At 43.5% G+C, this 18,345-nt stretch overlaps 1 protein-coding gene across 1 annotated transcript; it reads right to left on the bottom strand.

Annotated features, from left to right (window-relative positions):
* Window positions 1-13: 13 nt before the first annotated feature.
* MORN3 (MORN repeat containing 3) lies at window positions 14-17,941 on the bottom strand. The gene is made up of 6 exons (XM_090062855.1): window positions 17,840-17,941; window positions 11,320-11,475; window positions 7,303-7,460; window positions 4,548-4,707; window positions 808-992; window positions 14-223 (listed from the first exon to the last, which is right to left on the bottom strand). Exons 2-6 carry the CDS (start codon window positions 11,462-11,464, stop codon window positions 134-136), a joined length of 738 nt encoding a protein of 245 aa, XP_089918981.1. The 5' UTR covers window positions 11,465-11,475; window positions 17,840-17,941; the 3' UTR covers window positions 14-133.
* Window positions 17,942-18,345: the final 404 nt, after the last annotated feature.

Raw genomic sequence — 18,345 nt, 5'->3', positions numbered from 1 at the left:
TTAGAGGTGCTAGCAAAGTGTTTGGAAACAGAGTGAGCTTGCAGATCTCTCTGCTTTACAGAACACCGCCTGATATGCTGCTATACAGACCTAGGACAGTGTTCCAAATGAGGAAACCAAGGACTGCATTCTCTCATCTCCCAGCATCCATTTGATCTTCTTGGCTGTCATCAAACATTCCCCAGACCTCTTCTAAAACACCATCTGGATTGGCCAATTCAATCTACATTAAAACACAAGTGAATTATGGTATATAATTAAAGAAAGGTCAGTTTTTGTAAATGCTGATTACTGGAGAGATACTGGAGAATATCCCTTTTAGTAGGAATTCAGTTTATCCTGCAGTGTTTCCAAACAGTACTTACACTTTCCTGCTTTTATTAGGATACCCAGTGTCTATTTCTCTCTCCTTTCCCTCTCTGCAGAGAATATGAGTGCTGTTGGCAAGTACACAGTATTAGCCAAAGTGTAACCAAGTCTTGCCTCAGTGGTTTGAATGGCAGGTACTACCAGGTACTGATATCTTGGGGTTTTTTCTCCTCTCTGTGATGTGCTAGGTGGCTGCAGTCAACCAATGAGTGCAGTTGTACTAAAGGAGACTAGAGGTCCCCCTAACCTAGTAACCTGTTGGTGGTGCTGAGTAGGATGGACACTGCTTCAGACTGAAGGTAGCTGTGGTAACTGTGTAATACCTAATGATTGCAGTTTCCTCCTGAATTCATTCATAGCAACAACAGATTCCATATGGACTTGGAGAAATAAATGTTACCCAGCTGTATGCTTTAAAACCTAATGGGAAGCACTTACCTTTGGGATTGGATACTGAGTAGGAGCTGGAGCTGCTTCCCTGCCACAATCAATCATAGTGCCAGATTTTGGCACATCTGCAACCCAGAAACCTTCAAACAACTGTCCTTTGTCCAAGTAGAAGAACTTCCCTGGACCATGTTTCTTTCCATCTTTCCAGGTTCCTTCATACCGATTTTCATTTGCTATAATGATGCAATAAAGAAAAGGAACAGATAATGAAATGGGCATGCTTTCACCAGGTGACCAGAGGTGAAACAAAACACAACATAACCTGGATAAACTACCATTAATGTAAGTCTTTATTCTAGCTCCACTTATAGGAGTAACTTGAGGAGACAGAGTATTGCATAGCAAAGTTCACAATAAAGCAGAGTTAGCAACCCTGTCTTAAAGTACAGCAAACTTGCACAGCTACTTACATTGGACTCTTGTTCCTTAAGACCTGTTAAGTCAGAAATATCAGGTGACCTTTGTGTCCGATGAACGTAACCTGAATTTCAAATATGACTTTCAAGTAACTTTTATGAATGACCTACAGACCAGGATATTCATGTGCCTATGTAGTGCCAAGAAATGTGCCCAGTACTAGTATGCCATATGGACACGTGGTACCTCTTTATATCCGTTTTGGCTGTTTAATAATAGGACCATGATTGACAAGAAGCACTTCTATAGGATACAGAGTTACAAGGAAATGAGATTCCTACTTGGGTCAAAAAGTAGCCACAACTTAAGGCTTTGCTTCTGAGGGAGGTTGGAATCATAGAAAAATAGGGTGGGAATGGTGTTCATCTAGTCTAACCCCCTGCTCTAAGCAGGACCAGCCCCAACCAGATGATCCCAGCCAATGGTTTGTCCAGCTGGGTCTTAAAAACCTCCAAAGGTAGAGATGCCACCACCTCTCTGGGGAGCCTGGTCTAGTGCTTCACTACCCTCCTCATTAAAAAGTTTTTCCTAATATCCAACCTAAATTTCCCTTGGTGCAACTTGAGCCCATTGCTCCTTGTCCTGTCATCTGCCCCCACTGAGAACAGTCCAGCTCCATCCTCTTTGCAAGGCTGCTTGTTGAAGGCTGCTATTCGATCCCCCTCAGTCTCCTCCATACTAAATCGGCCCAGTTCCCCCAGCCTCTCCTAGTAAGTCCTGTCCCCCAGCCCCACAACCATTTTCCTTGCCCTCTGCTGAACTTTTTCCAATCTGTCCACATTCTTTCTGCAGTGAGGGGCCCACAACTGGACACAGGACTCCAGATGTGGCCTCCCCAGTGCTGAATAGAGGGGAAGAATCACTTCCCTTCATCTGCTGACGGTGCTCCTGCTAATGCAGTCCAGGATGCTGTTAGCCTTCTTCACAAGGCCACACTGCTCGCTCCTGTTCAGCTTCTTGTCCCCTGCCACCCCCAAGCCCTTTTCTGCAGAGCAGCTGCCCAACCAGTCAGCCCCCAGCCTGAACAGGTGCATGGGATTGTTGTGTCCCAAGTGCAGGACTTTGCACTTATCCTTATTGAATCTCATGAGATTTCTTAAGATCTCTAAATCTTAACCCTACCCTCCAATGTATCTGCTACTCCCCCCCTCCCCCCAGCTTGGTGTCATCTGCAAACTTGGTAAGGGTACACTGCATCCCATCTTCCAGACCACTGAAGATATTGAACAAAGCTAAGCCCAGGACCAACTCCTGGGGCACTCCACTCGATACTGGCTGCCAACCTGACAGCAACCCTTTGAGCCCAACAATCCACCCAATTTCTATCCACCTGACAGTCCATTTATCCAACCTATATTGCCTTAGCTTGGTTGCCAAATGTTGTGGAAGACCTTGTCAAAAGCCTGGCTAAAGTCAAGGTATATCCTGTCCACTGCTCTCCCTACATCCACAAAGCCAGGCATCTCATCATAAAAAGCTACCAGATTGGCCAGGTCAAGTGACTTCTAAGCCCTTCTTTCTAGCTGTAATGTTTTGGGCCAAAACATACTTCCAAAATCATGTTTTGTTTTTAAGCTACTTATAACATGGGCTTTGAGGACCTTTGGATTTGAACCGCTGGAACTCCAGCCTCCTGTGTGATGGCAGTGGCAGCAGCAGCAGCTTTTCTGAGCTGACTGCAAAGGATGTGAGGGTGTCTGGAAATTGCTAACACTTGGTAAAAGCAACAGAAGAGAATCGGGGATGTGCTTTTGAACACATATGTGACAAAGATTAGATATGGGTTAGGTTTGTAGGAGGAAGTTCAGGATGGCGAGGGTGCTGCACTCTACCTTGGCACCTGCTCTGCAGTAGTCTCAAAAGGGGCCAACTACTCAGTCTGTGTACCTTTACATTCTCTCATGTCATCAGCCTGGAGTCCAACAAATCATGGGGTCAGCCTGGCCAACACTCTGGATTGATTGAAATGCACTGGGACTCCTTTCTGTTCCCTTTCCAAGGCAGCTGAAACACTGCATTGTTCACAGCCTTGTTTTCTGCTGCCAGTGAGCAATGGTCTAGTTTTAAAAACCTGTCTAAAGTGGAGCCAGAAAATCAGTGAGATTCCCAACTCTAAGATCACCCTCTCCAGGCATTGTGCCAGCACAAGCAATTTAATCTTGAGCTGCAGCTCATCATGACCTCCATTGAAGAACTGCTTTTCTTCCTATTGCAAAGCTTCCAGCATGTGAGCCTGCTTCCAGGGGCTGAGCTGAATATGTTAAGCTTGTGGGCATGAAATAATTGTGCTGCCTAATTTTAACCAAGAGAATCCAACTTATAATCAGTTCTAAGCCATGCTTGAAGTAGCACGAGCTCCGATAGTGAGTAAATATGCCTTGAGGGACATCTAATTTGTAATCCAGAGGTGGGTAATATTAAGGGGACCAAAGCAAATGAGCTATGTAACTTATACATGGGAGCCTGGTTTTGTTAATTTAATTAGGATAAACCGCTGGGTTAAGGTGACTTTACATGATAAAGGCAATCTCTCTGACTTAGATGAAGTTCATACTAAAGGTATTGCCTCTCCTTTTTCTCTGCTTTGCTGAATCAGTATGGAGTTCACTTGAGGAACTGACTGGATGGACAGCAGCATAGGAATGGAGATTGCCTTCCAGGACCATTTTAAGAGAAACTCTCCTTATATTGGAAGAAGATCAGGATTCTTGGCTTCAAGTTCAAACTGATCTAACTCCAAGCAGAACAATGAGCCAAAATGTCTATATTTAACCTGAGATTGCCTGCGACATTCCTGGTTCTGAAGGGTTCAATGTTATTTCCTATAAGGCTGAGCTCAGAGCTTACCAGTGAATACAGGGCTTTGGAGGGGGCGGGGGTAAAATATAACAGCAGGGAACGAGGGGCCCTCAAATGATACTTGAAACCAAAAACAAAAAAAAGTAAACAGACCTTAGAACTGAACATTGAAAACCAGATTGTGTTTTGCAATGCCCCCATTTAGAAAGTTCCTGGTTTGCTATGACGAGTTCTTCGCCCATCCTGGTAATTTAAGAATAAACAAACTGTGCGGTTTGTGCTGGCCTGAGTCACAGCATTGTTCTGGAGGGCAGCATCACAGAGGAAAAAAGACGAAAGAATCTGACCCAAGGTCTGAAGACAAGGAAGAGATTTGGGGGAAGAACCCATATTCCTAATACAAGGACATTATTAGGGAAGATGGTGGGACCACCCAGAGATCAGAGGTTTGTGGGTGTTGGAGGTCAATATGCAGTTTTCATATCCCAAGTGAAGGAACTGTTGGAACTTACATAGGCGAAGCATTCCCTGCCCGCTGTGCTGGTCTTTCAGCCATTGCCCTTCGTAGATGGATCCATCCTTGTAGTACATTCTACCCCAACCACTTCTTTGCCCATTGCTCCATTCCCCTTCATAATATTCGGTGTCTGAATAAAATCTAGTTCCGTAGCCCTAAAATGACAAGGTTTTGGTTCTCATTCCTTCAAGCTTAAGCATTCTCTGCATTCACAAGAGGCAGCTTATCTAGTGCATGGAGGCTGGATTCTTGGGGACTGCTTCCTGATAGCAATAATGAGCAAGTTAGTGGCCTATGTGTTTAACAGCATCTTGAATACATAGCGACATTTATTGAAAAACTATATAAACCAGAAAACCCTCATGTTTTTCACTTCTAGAAGGTGTTCAAAATGAATGCAAGGTTAGCCAAGTGTAATATATTTTTATTTTGGAGTTGCTCAAGTCCCTGATCCCCTTCTCCTGCCTGATCTACTGCTCTGCTTCCTGAACCATCTGTTGCTGTCCCCTCCCTGGTCCGCCCCAAGCCACACACAGAGGCTTCCTGTGCCACTTCTGGCATGTATGCTGCAAGTTATCCACCTTTTCCCTATAGCCTGGAGGTGAGTTCAATGCCTTCAAGTTCCCACAAGCCTTTTGAGAATCATGCTATTTATGAGCCTGTTGAGGCAAGGGCTGTCCCCTCCTTTCCTTAGAGTTTTATTACTACAATATATGTTCCAAAAAAAAACAAATCTAGAACTGTATCCACGCCCAAAACAGGAAACCCTGGGGATTAAAAAAAATCAGAAAATGGTGAAGAACCAGAACAAGGCTTGATAGCTAAGCTGTGGCACAAGAAAATGTCTGTAGTAGTGACTCTACAATCCTCTGGGCAAGGGGAAAAAAAAAACATGATAAAAGCTACATTGCTTTGAGGAGTGGTCTCAGTTTGTCTTTACTCCAAGGATCTGCATTGTTCTGACTCTTTTCCTTCCTAAAACACAATGTCCCAAACACCCTAAATTCCCCCAAACAACCTTAGTGTTTCCTTCCTTCTCCACCTCTCTGTTTTTTTTAGTTCCGTAATTAATTTAGCACTATCAAAAGCTGTTGGGGTGGCAGCCATGGAGAATTAAGTCTGTTTTGTCCAGTACATCTTTCCAAGCCACTTCTGTGCTGTCCCAAGCCAAAAGACCTCAACCCTGTCCCAGAGCAACCATTTTGGGACTAATAATTCTCCAGAAATTCTGACCTCCTTAGTGTCTCATCTGAAATGACAACCGGTTTGTGGCAGTGGTGGATTTTGGTTAGGAATTTCCTCAGAGAAGACCACGTATGTTATTTTATACAGGAAGCACCAGAGTTGTTTGGCTTAGGTATGTTCACCTGTTCCGAGGAGTCAAAAGCCTGCACTGCCCCAGAGATTTATATCCATCAGAACCATTTACATGGTGTTAATGAGTTTTCCCACAGAAGGAAAGCGGTAGCTTATCTCTGTAGAAAAATAAAATCAGTTCTGGAAAAAACTGATTTGTCAGAATGCTAATAGCATTGAGCTTCATGGATGCAAATGGAAAGCTTTCATATAACGAAAGGGCAAGTAAAATGAGGACATCGTCCTAAATAGTTCAGAGAAGCTCAATCATTCAATATATATCTTCAAAGAATGAAAAATGAGGCCTCCCTGAAGAGTTGAGAGCCATGGAAGTGCATGCCAATTAGATGTCACAGAGGCTGTTAATTTAATTTGAAAACAGACACAGAGGGTAACATGAAGTTTTCATCGGCAGATCAGGAAGTGTTTCTAAGAGGATTTTGCCTAGGAAACGGCAGTAACTTTTTTTTTTCAAGGATGACTTCCTTGGTATAAAGATACGTATGTATTCTCTGGCAACAATCTATTCCTAAAAGGACCTGTGTTACAGTCATAATGTATTGTGATGATTTGTGAAAGACCTATGTCGACAAGCTATAGCTTCTTGTAACACTTACATATATGCTCTTCCAACAAGCCTCGATTACTCAGTTCAAATGTGGAAGTAACTACACAGGCTATGAGGTTGAGCAAAGGCTATAAAACGTCTTACTTCTACACCATTCCCTTGAATATGACCTAGGTTTGTAGTCACTGCTGTGTGCAAGTCGTTTGGATATGTATGATCTCATTTCAGTTGTTGGGGAACAGGTGCCTACACTAACAAGATTTCCCAGTACAATTACCCCTCCTTGCTGTGAATTTCATTAGATACCAAGGATTCAGTGGTCTTGGAAAATTAAATGTCTATAGGGCTATGACTTATAGAAAGAACAATGAAGGAAAGCTAGTACTTCTATTGCCCAGGCTAAGCCTTTTCCGCAGATAATGCATTTTAGCCTCCAAGGCTGGCAATCTTTCAACAGCCCAAATGTCAATGCAAAATATAATGAAAATTAAAACTCTGAGGACAGCTTAATCTCATTCCTTCTCTCAGCAGCTACAGAATATTTCTTCTCCACTGCTGGCTTTGAGACTGACTACATCTTCTGTATCTAATATATAACAATTAAATAATGCTCTGAAGAATTTGTTTTGGAAGCCAAAAGCTCATAAAGAATTAGGGGGAGGTTCATGCTTTGGACCATCCTCTCAGCATGCCAACAGAACTTTTTTTTTTAATGTACATCCAAATCTGGCCCATGATTTTGTTCTCGTATCCAGACATCCATTAATAACCTCTTGCAAAGTAACCCTGTATAAGAGCCTTGGGGGAAGAATGGGAAATCACTTACACATTTTTTGTCATTTTTCCACCAGCCTGAATACACTTTCTTATATCCTTTAGTTACAGGATCAGGAATGCTGTATGTTCCATATCCATCCCGTTTTCCAAATTTCCAGTCACCATTATATATTGCTCCTGTGCGTTTCCAGATCTGCGTTCCTTTCCCTGTTTTAAAGTCCAAGAACTACAGTAAAGCATAACCTTTATTATTAGAAGCATTTCTGAAGGCATTCAACACAACAAGATCTGGGCACCTTTACAAGATTTATTGTGAGTCATTAATTATATCAACAGGAGAGACAGAACACTGTGCTCTTCTGCTACCCACATCTTTTAATCTACCCAGTCAGCTAGGAACATTGGTTTTACAGTTTAATCATGTATGAAAGCATAGAAAAACAAGTATGGCCTTGCAATCTTTCCTAAATGAAGCCAGGTTACTGCTTATGATTCTGACATACTTTGTAAGCTGCATGCACTGTTGATCTGATCAGAGCCTTCCTATGCAACTCTCATTGCTCAGTGCCTCAGTTTATTGTCTGTGAACTGGATATAAGAATACAAGGCTAATTCCTTGTTCCCATTCTTTTCTCTCTGACTACAAGATCTTTTGTGCAGGGGCTCCATCTTTCTCTGTTCACCACCTTGAACAGTAGGGCGCATCTTAAATGGAAACTTACATGCCACTGTATTACAAAAAAACATGATATTAAACTTGAAGTCAAATTAATCAGAATGCCATTCATGTGCTTGCTGTTTTGGGTGGGATATATTCACAGATTTTGCAAGTAGTCGGGAAGAACAATGGAAGTTTATACATGTGCTCTGGGTATTGGGGGTGGGGGAAGAGGCACTTTAATTGGAGTGTCTCCTAGAGCTGACCTAATTAAAGCACCCAGAGCATCTTGTGTATCAATGTCCCTGCCCTTAAAAGTGGTGGTGGGATCACTTTATCTAAAGCTTGTCGGATGAGCTCTAAAGTGCCCCTGCCACCATTTTTAAGCATGGGGGCACTGATACATGAGATGCTAGAGTCTGCTGCAGCACAGTAATTGCCATGCTCCAACAGACTTAAATAATTGAGCCTGCTCCCATCCACTGTAATTACAGCACCTTGGAGCAGCCTCACTGCACATGTATAGGCACCCAATAGTTTGTAGTTTCATTGTAGTTCTTCCTTCTGGCCATGCAAGGTCACTGCCCCTGTGAGATTGGGAGAGCAGATCTGTTTTTCTTTTTTCTCATCTTATACTCCATCACTGGCATTCATAAGCCATGACTAAGGTTATGGTTTTGGCACAGTCATTTTTAGTATGTTTCATAGCAGAGGTGTGAAAAACAGTGGGCTTTAGTTGTGGTAGGTATATTTCTTCACAAGAAAGGAGAAATTGTGAGGGGGCTCTGTCACCTGGGGTAGATCAGGAACATGGGGTCCCTCTGTGGGTGCTGACTGAATGCAGAAGAAGGAAAAAAGGGATAACAATCTACGTTTTTGTTTGCATTCAAATAGAAAAAGACAGATGTTCTTACAATAGGAAATATGACTGAGGAGAAATTAGTACAGCTAGATTTAACAATCAGTTCACCTCAACTTATGTTCTTAAAACCATTTCATTTTTTTTAAAGGTAGAACTTCACCTTTTAACATATTAAGGTTGAAATGATAGCATCTTTCTATCCTCCTATCTGCACGGGCACCAGACACCAGCCCTGACCAGTCCATATCACTTTCTTTAAGGTCAGGACTTAATCATAAACCCTTGATTTTATATTAAATGAGCGAATTAAATTAACTGAACTCCAACTAGCTTCAGGCATCAAGGACAACAAAAAGTCCTTTTTCAGATATGTGGGGAGCCGGAGGAAAAGCAAGGGCAATGTTGGACCCCTGCTAAACCAGATGGGGCAACTGACAACTGACGCCCAGGAAAAAGCCAACCTATTAAATAGGTACCTTGCGTCAGTCTTTCATCAGTCACACGGGATGCCCACGCCTGCTATGGGACAGGGAAATCTGGGTGTTGGGGATCCCCTACCCTCCATCAATGCTGACCTCATGAAGGAACACCTTGAGAAGCTGGATACCTTCAAGTCAGCCGGCCCTGACAACCTGCACCCCAGGGCACTCAAGGAGCTGGCGAGCGTCATAGCTCAGCCCCTGGCACGGGTCTTTGAAAACTCCTGGCGCTCTGGTGTAGTGCCCGAAGACTGGAAGAAGGCCAATGTGGTGCCGATCTTCAAGAAAGGGAGGAGAGTGGATCCGGCTAACTACAGGCCCATTAGCCTGACTTCTATCCTGGGGAAGATCTTAGAAAAGTTTATTAAGGAGGCCTTCCTTGAGGGACTGGCCCAGGCTAACATCCTAAGGGATAGCCAGCACAGGTTTGTTGCGGGTAGGTCTTGTTTGACCAATCTCATTTCCTTCTATGACCAGGTGACCTATCACCTGGACGAGGGAGAAGAGATTGATGTCATATATCTTGACTTCAAAAAACCTTTTGATCTGGTATCCCATGATCACCTCTTGGCCAAACTGGCCAGTTGTGGCCTTGGCTCCACCACGATCCGCTGGCTGGGAAATTGGCTCCGTGGTCGGACCCAGAGGGTTGTAATTGATGGCAGTCACTCATCATGGTGCCCTGTGACCAGTGGGGTCCCTCAAGGCTCTGTCTTGGGACCCATCCTGTTCAACATCTTCATTAATGATGTGGACATTGGAGTCAGGAGTGGGCTGGCCAAGTTCGCCGATGACACCAAACTTTGGGGCAAAGCATCCATGCCAGAAGATAGGCGGGTGATCCAGGCTGACCTGGACAAGCTCAGCAAATGGGCGGACAAGAACCTGATGGTGTTTAACACCGAAAAATGCAAGGTTCTCCACCTTGGGAGGAAAAACCTGCAGCTTTCTTATAGGCTCGGCAGTGCTACATTGGTTAGCACTACAGAAGAAAGAGACTTGGGGTCATCATTGACCACAAGATGAACATGAGCCTGCAATGCGATGCTGCGGCTAGTAAAGCGACCAAAATGCTGGCGTGCATCCATAGATGCTTCTCGAGCAAATCCCGGGACGTCATTCTCCCCTTGTACTCGGCCTTGTTGGGGCCGCAGCTGGAGTCCTGCGTCCAGTTTTGGGCTCCACAATTCAAAAAGGATGTGGAGAAGCTTGAGAGAGTCCAGAGGAGAGCCACGCGCATGATCAGAGGTCAGGAAAACAGATCTTATGATGACAGGCTGAGAGACATGGGGCTCTTTAGCCTGGAAAAGCGCAGGCTCAGGGGTGATCTGATGGCCACCTATAAGTTTATCAGGGGTGACCACCAGGATCTGGGGGAACGTCTGTTCACCAGAGCGCCCCAAGGGATGACGAGGTCGAACGGTCACAAACTCCTGCAAGACCGTTTCAGGCTGGACATAAGGAAGAATTTCTTTACGGTCCGAGCCCCCAAGGTCTGGAACAGTCTGCCAGCGGAGGTGGTTCAAGCACCTACATTGAACACCTTCAAGAGTAAATTGGATGCTTATCTTGCTGGGATCCTATGACCCCAGCTGACTTCCTGCCCTTTGGGCAGGGGGCTGGACTCGATGATCTCCCGAGGTCCCTTCCAGCCCTAATGTCTATGAAATCTATGAAATCTATGAAAGACTCATTTGTTTCCACTTAAAAATTCAACACCTCCCTGTCTTCAGTGCATTAGGGTTGCAAATTTATTTTCTTGTTATTAATTTTGCCATCACACAACCACAAACACATTTACTAAAAAAAATTAGCTCAAAATGAGCTGGTAATTTATAATACCTAACCTAAGTGTCTGAATACTTTTAAATTACATTTTCCTGTAAATTGAATTGTAACTTGAAATCTTACCTTAACATTTTAAATTTTGACCTAAATGTATCATACCACATGCAAATACATTGGCCTGCAGAAGTAAGTTAAAAAAACCCCAAAAACACAAGTCCCTGCAGAGGATCATAACAAATCTAAAAGTATATTATAGTTTCTAGGAAGCAGTATTTTTACCATGTTTTAAATTGTCCAGCCATTCCCCAGTATAGTGATCCCCATTTACAGCATAAATAGCGTGTCTTAATCCATTTTTCTGGGCTTTCCTGTCCCATTCATTCCAGAGAGGCTCTGCAGTCCTAGGATATTTTACAAAGGGCATGTTGTTCTTAGCTAGAAATAAAAACAAAAGGTTGTTAGACATAAATCAGACATTATCAAAGCAGGTACTAACAGGACGTGCAATTTCCAAGCCATTTAGGCTACTACTGGGAGGGGATGGGGACACTGCCTTCCCAGTTGTCAGCATCTCTTCTTCCACAGTCCCAAGAGAAAGCCTAATATGTGTAGGTGTTTTGCATGTAGCAAAGGGATCTGCATACGGTTTCCTTTCCCTTTGCCTGGGATGAATAGAGAATTGATTATGGCTCTTTGACCTTTTTAAAATAGCTTGTGTCCCTTCCAGGATATAGAGGATGGTCAGCACCGAGATATGGCTTAATTTAATCTTTAAGGGCCTATAGTGGGGTAATGTTTTAAATGGAGATGATAAGTACAAAACATATTTTGGGATACAGAAAAGAGGCCAAAATATATTAATAACTTAAAGACACATGAGAAGACATTTGTGATAATCACAAGTAGACTTGCTACCCTTTCTGTTATGCATCTTGTGATAACTAGTGTTTTCAAAGGCTCAGCTACTGGAACCATATGAATATGTGAGACTCTTAGCTTTCATTTGAAAATAAAGTTGAGTTTCTATGTTCATGGTTGAGGAGAAATATACTTAAAAAGAACAGCAGGAAAATAAAAAGAACACAATGCATTTTTATGTTGATAAATTTATTTTTAAGTAAATAATTATTACTTGGGGTGAGACGTCTGATTCATGATTTCTAAGATTTCTGAACAGCAATGCTGCAAAGGTCAAGTACAAGATGCTTTTCATTATAGGAGCACACTGCGGAAATACACTTCAGACAACTCAAAGGAGATCAAGATTGCTACAACATTAGAACATGGACCTAACCTCAGGCTGCTAACCTGCTTCTGAATAAATAAAGAGTTATTAAGTAATTAAATTAATAAATGGTAATCCATGGCTCAATTTTCAAAAGTCATTACCAAAGAGTAGCTTCCATTGATTTAAATAAAGATTCAGGAATTGCAGCTTTGGCACCTGTTTTTTTTTCCTTTTGCCTTTTTAAATTCATGGCTTGAGGGCACATTTGGGCACCCCCTGGGCCTGTTACAGCCATAGCATATTGTAAGAGCAGGTACTCCGGGAGCTGCAGTTCCCCAGTGGGGGGAGACTGGGAGCCCAGAATGGGAGCCAGCTTTGGAGCTGTATAAAAGCCTAAGCTGAGTAGGGGAATGTGATAGAGAGAGAAGTACCTTGAAGGGTAAGATAAGTTGTCTCCCTCCATTTCTTTCTTTTGAGAAGCTGGAGAAGACTGTCTTGGTTATTGACCAAGTTGTGTTAATTTTCTTGTTTGGGTATATTTTTTCTTACTAAATAATGGAAGGCCTGAGGAAAGAGAATGCAAATGGACTTGTCGCAGGACACTCCCATGCCCTGCTCCTAGGGAGTTGTGAACTTAAGGTGGGGAGGTGTGTCGCAGGGCACTGAAGTGCCCTGCTCCTAGGAAAAGTTACAGGTGCTGGTTCCAGCTGACCGAAAGGGGACAGGGCCTGCCCTATATAAACAGCTAAGGCCAAGCAGGCAGTTCCCCACTAACGACCATGGGAGAAGGTGGTCTGCTGAGTAGAGAAGCCCAATGGCCTGAACAGCTTCCGTGGGAAGAGACCGGGGAAGGAAGTCCTGGTAGGGATTTGGGATGATAAATTACCTGATGGCCTAGAGTTTGTTTTAGCCAGGAGGCTTAGCTTTGAGTTGGAGCAGATGGGCTCACGTTTTTGCATTCTGTTGTTTGTTGTGTAAGACCAGAGGACCAGGTGAGGCTGTAGAGGTTGGAGGAGGCCTGGCGCTGGAGAGGGTATCGCATTTTGGGGTGTATCAACCCCGGCCCCAGTGTGGGCAGTATCGTGAGGGTAAAGCCCCAGTGCAGGTGCAGGCGAGAAGCCCCAGTGGGGCGCAAGACCTGAGAAGGGTGTCTGGGGCCAGGCACGACTATGGCCACCTGAACCTCGATTGGGGAATCACGAGGCAGGGCCCCAGTGCGGGCAGACAGCCGCAGGAGAAGCCAGGGGGTGCCAGTGAGGGCGCAGGCGGGCAACGGAGACGAGCCCAGGGACCTGCAAGGGCACGGTTGACTGTAGGACTCACGTGTAGCCCCTAAGGCTAGAGTGCACTGGGGCAACTAGACAGAGCATTGGCCAAGTTACATCAGGGCACCGTGTCAAAGTAGATAGAAAAGGCAGCCTCCGCTAAACATTTAATGACATCAAAGACGTGGCGGGCAAGATTGGTGAGGGTGCGTTGACACCAACTTGACTGGTAGGGGGCGCTAGGGGAGTTCACGGCACTCCTAGGTTGCGCCCTGTCACAGGACTAAATGGAGTTTTATTTGTACTCCCTCAACCAAGAGAAACTGTACATCAGCTGATTAAGGAAGCTTGTAGCTCACAAAACATTCAGGCCTTGCTATTTGCTAAGATGTGCATTTAACTCCCTTTCTTTGCCTTTAGAGGCCATATGAGTTGCTGCCATAGTTTTAAGGTAATGCAAATATGCCATGCTGTATTAACGAAATGGCCATCCTGTAATAACTGGAGTCTAGCAGACCTACCCTGATTATGAGCTCAATTGTTGGAAAAATGGCTGAAGTTCAATATAAGTGACAATAATTTGTAACAACACAGCTAGTAAAAGAGTAGGAAAGGAAGACGGAAAGGTTGGATCTGAACAAACAATGCAAGATTACAAAAAGCCCTTTGGAGCAGAGGTGCCCAGTAGTACATGGCCCCCCTCAGAAAGAGGGCTGTCACCTGAAACGCATAAAACTTTCCATATGTCCATCATCTTAGGCCCTCCCCAGCAAAAATACAAGTCAGTACCTATGCCTTGGAGCAAGGAAAAGGAAGATAGAAGCAGATTTGCATATTTCATAGACAATTCCCTCTCATTCTGTCCCATCAAATCAGCATCTTCATGTCTCCCCCGCTGAAGCCGTTCGTAATTTAGCTGCTTCCTACTTGTCCATCCTATTACATGAATATGATTTTGAATGTTCCCTTCACTCCGGCAAAGACGGGAGCCTAGAACATCTGTTGGCTCAAAGTCAGCCTTTGCATTTTCCTCTCGTACTGCCCCGCTAGGTGGAAAAATGTCCCCTTCAAAATGTACTGTTCCTGTACTCACCTACTTCAGATCACTTGTTAAGAAACGCCTCCACTGTGCTACCAATGAAGAATTGCTACTTGACAGTAACCTAGCACCTGGTATGACAACTTCAAATTGCTGTGGACAATTGATGTCATCCATCAATGGACTGGACAAATGGCAAGTCTATCCTAATGGATCCTGTTATTACTCACTCATCCTGCCTGGTATTTTTTTTGTTTTCTGTTTGTTTTGTTTCACCCATGTGTTAACAGCTCATTTCCAGCCTGTGGGCTCTGAGAGTCAGGAGCTATCATTTTCTATGTACTTATACAATGTTAAGTACAATGGCCTACCAACCTGGTCCAGGCATCCCAGTGCTACTGCATACAAATAAATAATAATAATAATAATAATAATTAGCAGTCCCTACCTCAGTGCCTCTACTTTGTCTTTGTGAATGAGCAGCACACTTAAACATACAAGGGTGTTATTTTCCTGGACACTTCAGAAAGCAGGATTCCCATATTTTACTACCCAGTCCACTTGAAGCCTTCACAGTGTCTATTTAACTTAATTTACTACACAAGCAACTGGGGTCTATCTTGTTATGCACAGACATCATTGGGTTTTTATGACATCATGGTAATTATACAAGAAAAGCTAGGCTGGGTTGTGTTCACATCTTATCCCAAAAGATCCTGTTAGTTTTTCTCTGTTGTGCTATGTATGCTTAAAGGTATCATCAAATGAATATAGCCCTGCAAGTATACCTCTTTCTCCGTGGAATACTGTATGTAAAAGGAGCAATCGCGTGTCCACCATCTCAGAAACCATCACAGAAACATACTGAAGTCAGAGTAACAGGGTCATGCAGCACCAGGCCTTGTATCTGCAAAGTGTGCAGTCTTTGCTGGTGCTTTGTGCTGAAGACCAGCATGAGGGTGAGGAGGGTGGAGTATGAGTTGGAGTGTCTGCTGATTTGTGACAAACCTTAGGCAGTAAAAACAAGGGGTGGGAAGAGTCCCGCTGCCTTGCCTGACTTCACTGGAAGAGCAGCAGAGGAAACTGAATCCCACCTATTTGACTGCATGTGTGTAGATACTTGTACTGTCTGAACAACTTACAAATACTAGCATGACATCCTGTGAGATAAGGAAGTATTATTGGCTTCTTGTTGCAAAAGCGGAACCAAGGCATGGGAGGATTGGCCAGATAAACACGCTGTTCCTTCAGACACACTCAGATTAGACTTTTTCTACACGATCCACAATGTTCAGTGAGGCAAAGCATCCTCTCATCTGAGGGCAGGAACATGACTGTATGTACTCGGAACAAAGTCAAAGCCTCTCGTGCTTCACTCCAAGAGCACCACAGGTTGCAGCTACTTTAACTCCAAGGGTTGCAGCTACCATTTTTCCCCACCCCACAAAACAAAAATCACAAGAAAATTAAATACAGTAACTTATTTTAATACATTTCTAGGTTACAGTTTTAAATAAATGTGTTAAAGCTAAGAGTTTCATATAAGCAGCAATTCACCTCCATTCTGCGTATTACAAATTTATCTCTTAACTGTTTCTTTCAAAATTCCACCCGTAGAATACAGATGATTCGACATCGCTGTAGAAGGGAAAGTCATTTCCTGCTTTGATCTCCAAGTCTACAGGATGAATGTTGTATTATTGTTGGATTCTGTGTTAATTTTATATTGAGAACTCAAAATAACAAACATACAGTAACTCAGTGTTGAGGCTGCAGGTTTAAAAAGTTAAGAAATGCAAAACAAATAGATCTAAAAAATAAACTGAGGGTTTCGAAATGTTGTTCTCTGCCATTAATGGCTGGGAACTGACAAATTATTGTGCTGCAGTTCACAACTCTGACCAGTAGATGCTGCTGCTCCCACTAAAACCATCTCATTTGCTCTGCCATCCAGACCAGTTTTGTAATACTCCTTCCAAATCCTGCCTTGTGTTCTTACAGCACTATTTTTTTTGTTGTCTAATAATTTTGTCTCAATTCACATGGCTCCACAAGAGGCCTAGACTTTTTTTGCTTTTTCTTTCAGGAGGGTAAATCAGGCAAAAGCTAGAGGTACTCCACAGGAAACGATTTTTGTAGCTTCACCGCTGACCTTCTAAAGGGCTGTCTCTTGCAATTTCTCTGCATCACGTTCTCAGTGTCCATGTGGTGCCAGAATCCCTTTGCAACCCCAAAACCCCACAATTAAATCAGTGAGAAGAAGTTTAAGAAGTTTACACTTTAAGGCCAGATTTTCCGAACTGCTTAGCACCCAACGTACACCCAACTCTGCAAGCTGTTCTGAAACTCTGGCCACTTTTAGATGGCTCCATGGACACTGAGCTCCTTTGAACTTTCTAGCCTTACATACAGTTCAGGAGTTTGAGCGATAATAGCAGCGCGTTCATCTGGATTGCTCTAGCTCTGCTGAGAGGATCTGTGGGTTTGGGCTCCCAGTCAGCAATTGAGACCAGCACTAACAGGTGCCCTGCAGTTCTGCTGGGCTGCTGCATACAACTGAGTTCTCAGAATCAAGCAGGCTTTTTTTTCGCCTTCCTTTCACTCATAGCTGTTTAAATTTAGGCTGTTCTCTGCAACAAAGTTGGGGAGCTTGGTTCTTGCTCCTTCACCTCCTTTTGCCCTCATTTCATGGGTAACTGGCAGGAGAAGGTGGTCTTGCTAATTTTTTGTTCCACAGCTGCCAGTGATCTCTCTGCAACTCTCATCAATTTAGATGTTAATTGCTACAGTGGGACCGAGCTAGCAGCTTCTTACAGAATCAGACATTCCCCAACCTTAGCCCCAAAATAACTTTAATTTTTTTTTCCTATATAGTCTGTTGGACTAAATCAGAGGACAATGAGATGGAGGAAGACTCCTTTCCTTTTTTTGCATCCCTATGACAAGGAATTTAGCAGAATTTGCAGACTTTGTTTGAATCTAACAGCCCCTGCCCTGAGCACTTCTGCTATGGCCTCACATTTATGACAGCTGGCATGTCAGCTGTGTCCTTTAGCACCTGCACCACCCCAACCCCAAGAGAAGGACTAATGCAATCGGAAAAATCTTGACGTTAATCAGTGGGAACCTCTCTAAAGATAGCTGCCCCTTATTTTCCAGCCATTCCAAAGCAATGCAAAGAGATTAACAGGTAACTGTTAGCCCATGTTTCTAGACTAAAATAATTTCCATCTCCCCTCTTTTAATAGCAAATACGTGTAGACTAACCTCAGAGTCAGTTCAGAGGTGATCTGTTTGTGCGTCCTGCAGCGAACCGCCCAGGGACGGCTGGAGAACTACAGCATGATAGCAGCAGGAGCTGGAGTCTGTGTAGGTACTGCAAGCTCCAGCTGGGGTAGCCATAGCAACTCAAGCAAACTTTCACAACAGACAAGCCCATTTCTGCAGGGAAGAGATGTGAGAATTACATCCAGGGAACAACACTGTCAGGGTTTAAAGGCTCCATGAGGTTCATCACAGAGTTGGCAATCAAATCTAATTGCAGTCATTACTGGAGCAGTAAAAGCCTTTTTTTTTAAGTAAAACCTTGGCATTCACCTTGTGTATAGGTATCTATGTGTATAAATTTATATTTGATTTGTATTTAAACTAGAAAATTGATTGCTTAAGATAAATACATGCATTTTCCTTGTCCTTAGAAATGGAGGTAAACAGGTAGTTTCACTTATACAGGTCTAAAACAAATTCAGTGAGTAGATACTATTCTGTTACTT

Source organism: Crocodylus siamensis, chromosome 9, assembly GCF_052110815.1.
Source record: "Crocodylus siamensis isolate JL-2025a chromosome 9, ASM5211081v1, whole genome shotgun sequence".
NCBI lineage: Eukaryota > Metazoa > Chordata > Crocodylia > Crocodylidae > Crocodylus > Crocodylus siamensis.
Note: the sequence above shows the minus strand (reverse complement) of the source record. Positions and strands in the feature narration are given on the sequence as shown.

Excerpts from the sequence above, each read along its gene's own strand:
- MORN3 (XM_090062855.1), bottom strand. The coding sequence starts at position 11,464 with ATGCCCTTTGTAAAATATCCTAGGACTGCAGAGCCTCTCTGGAATGAA. Across the intron at positions 4,708-7,302 it reads GGAAAAATGACAAAAAATGT|GGCTACGGAACTAGATTTTA; the intron begins GTAAGTGATTTC and ends TTGTCATTTTAG. Across the intron at positions 993-4,547 it reads GCAGGGAATGCTTCGCCTAT|CAAATGAAAATCGGTATGAA; the intron begins GTAAGTTCCAAC and ends GCATCATTATAG.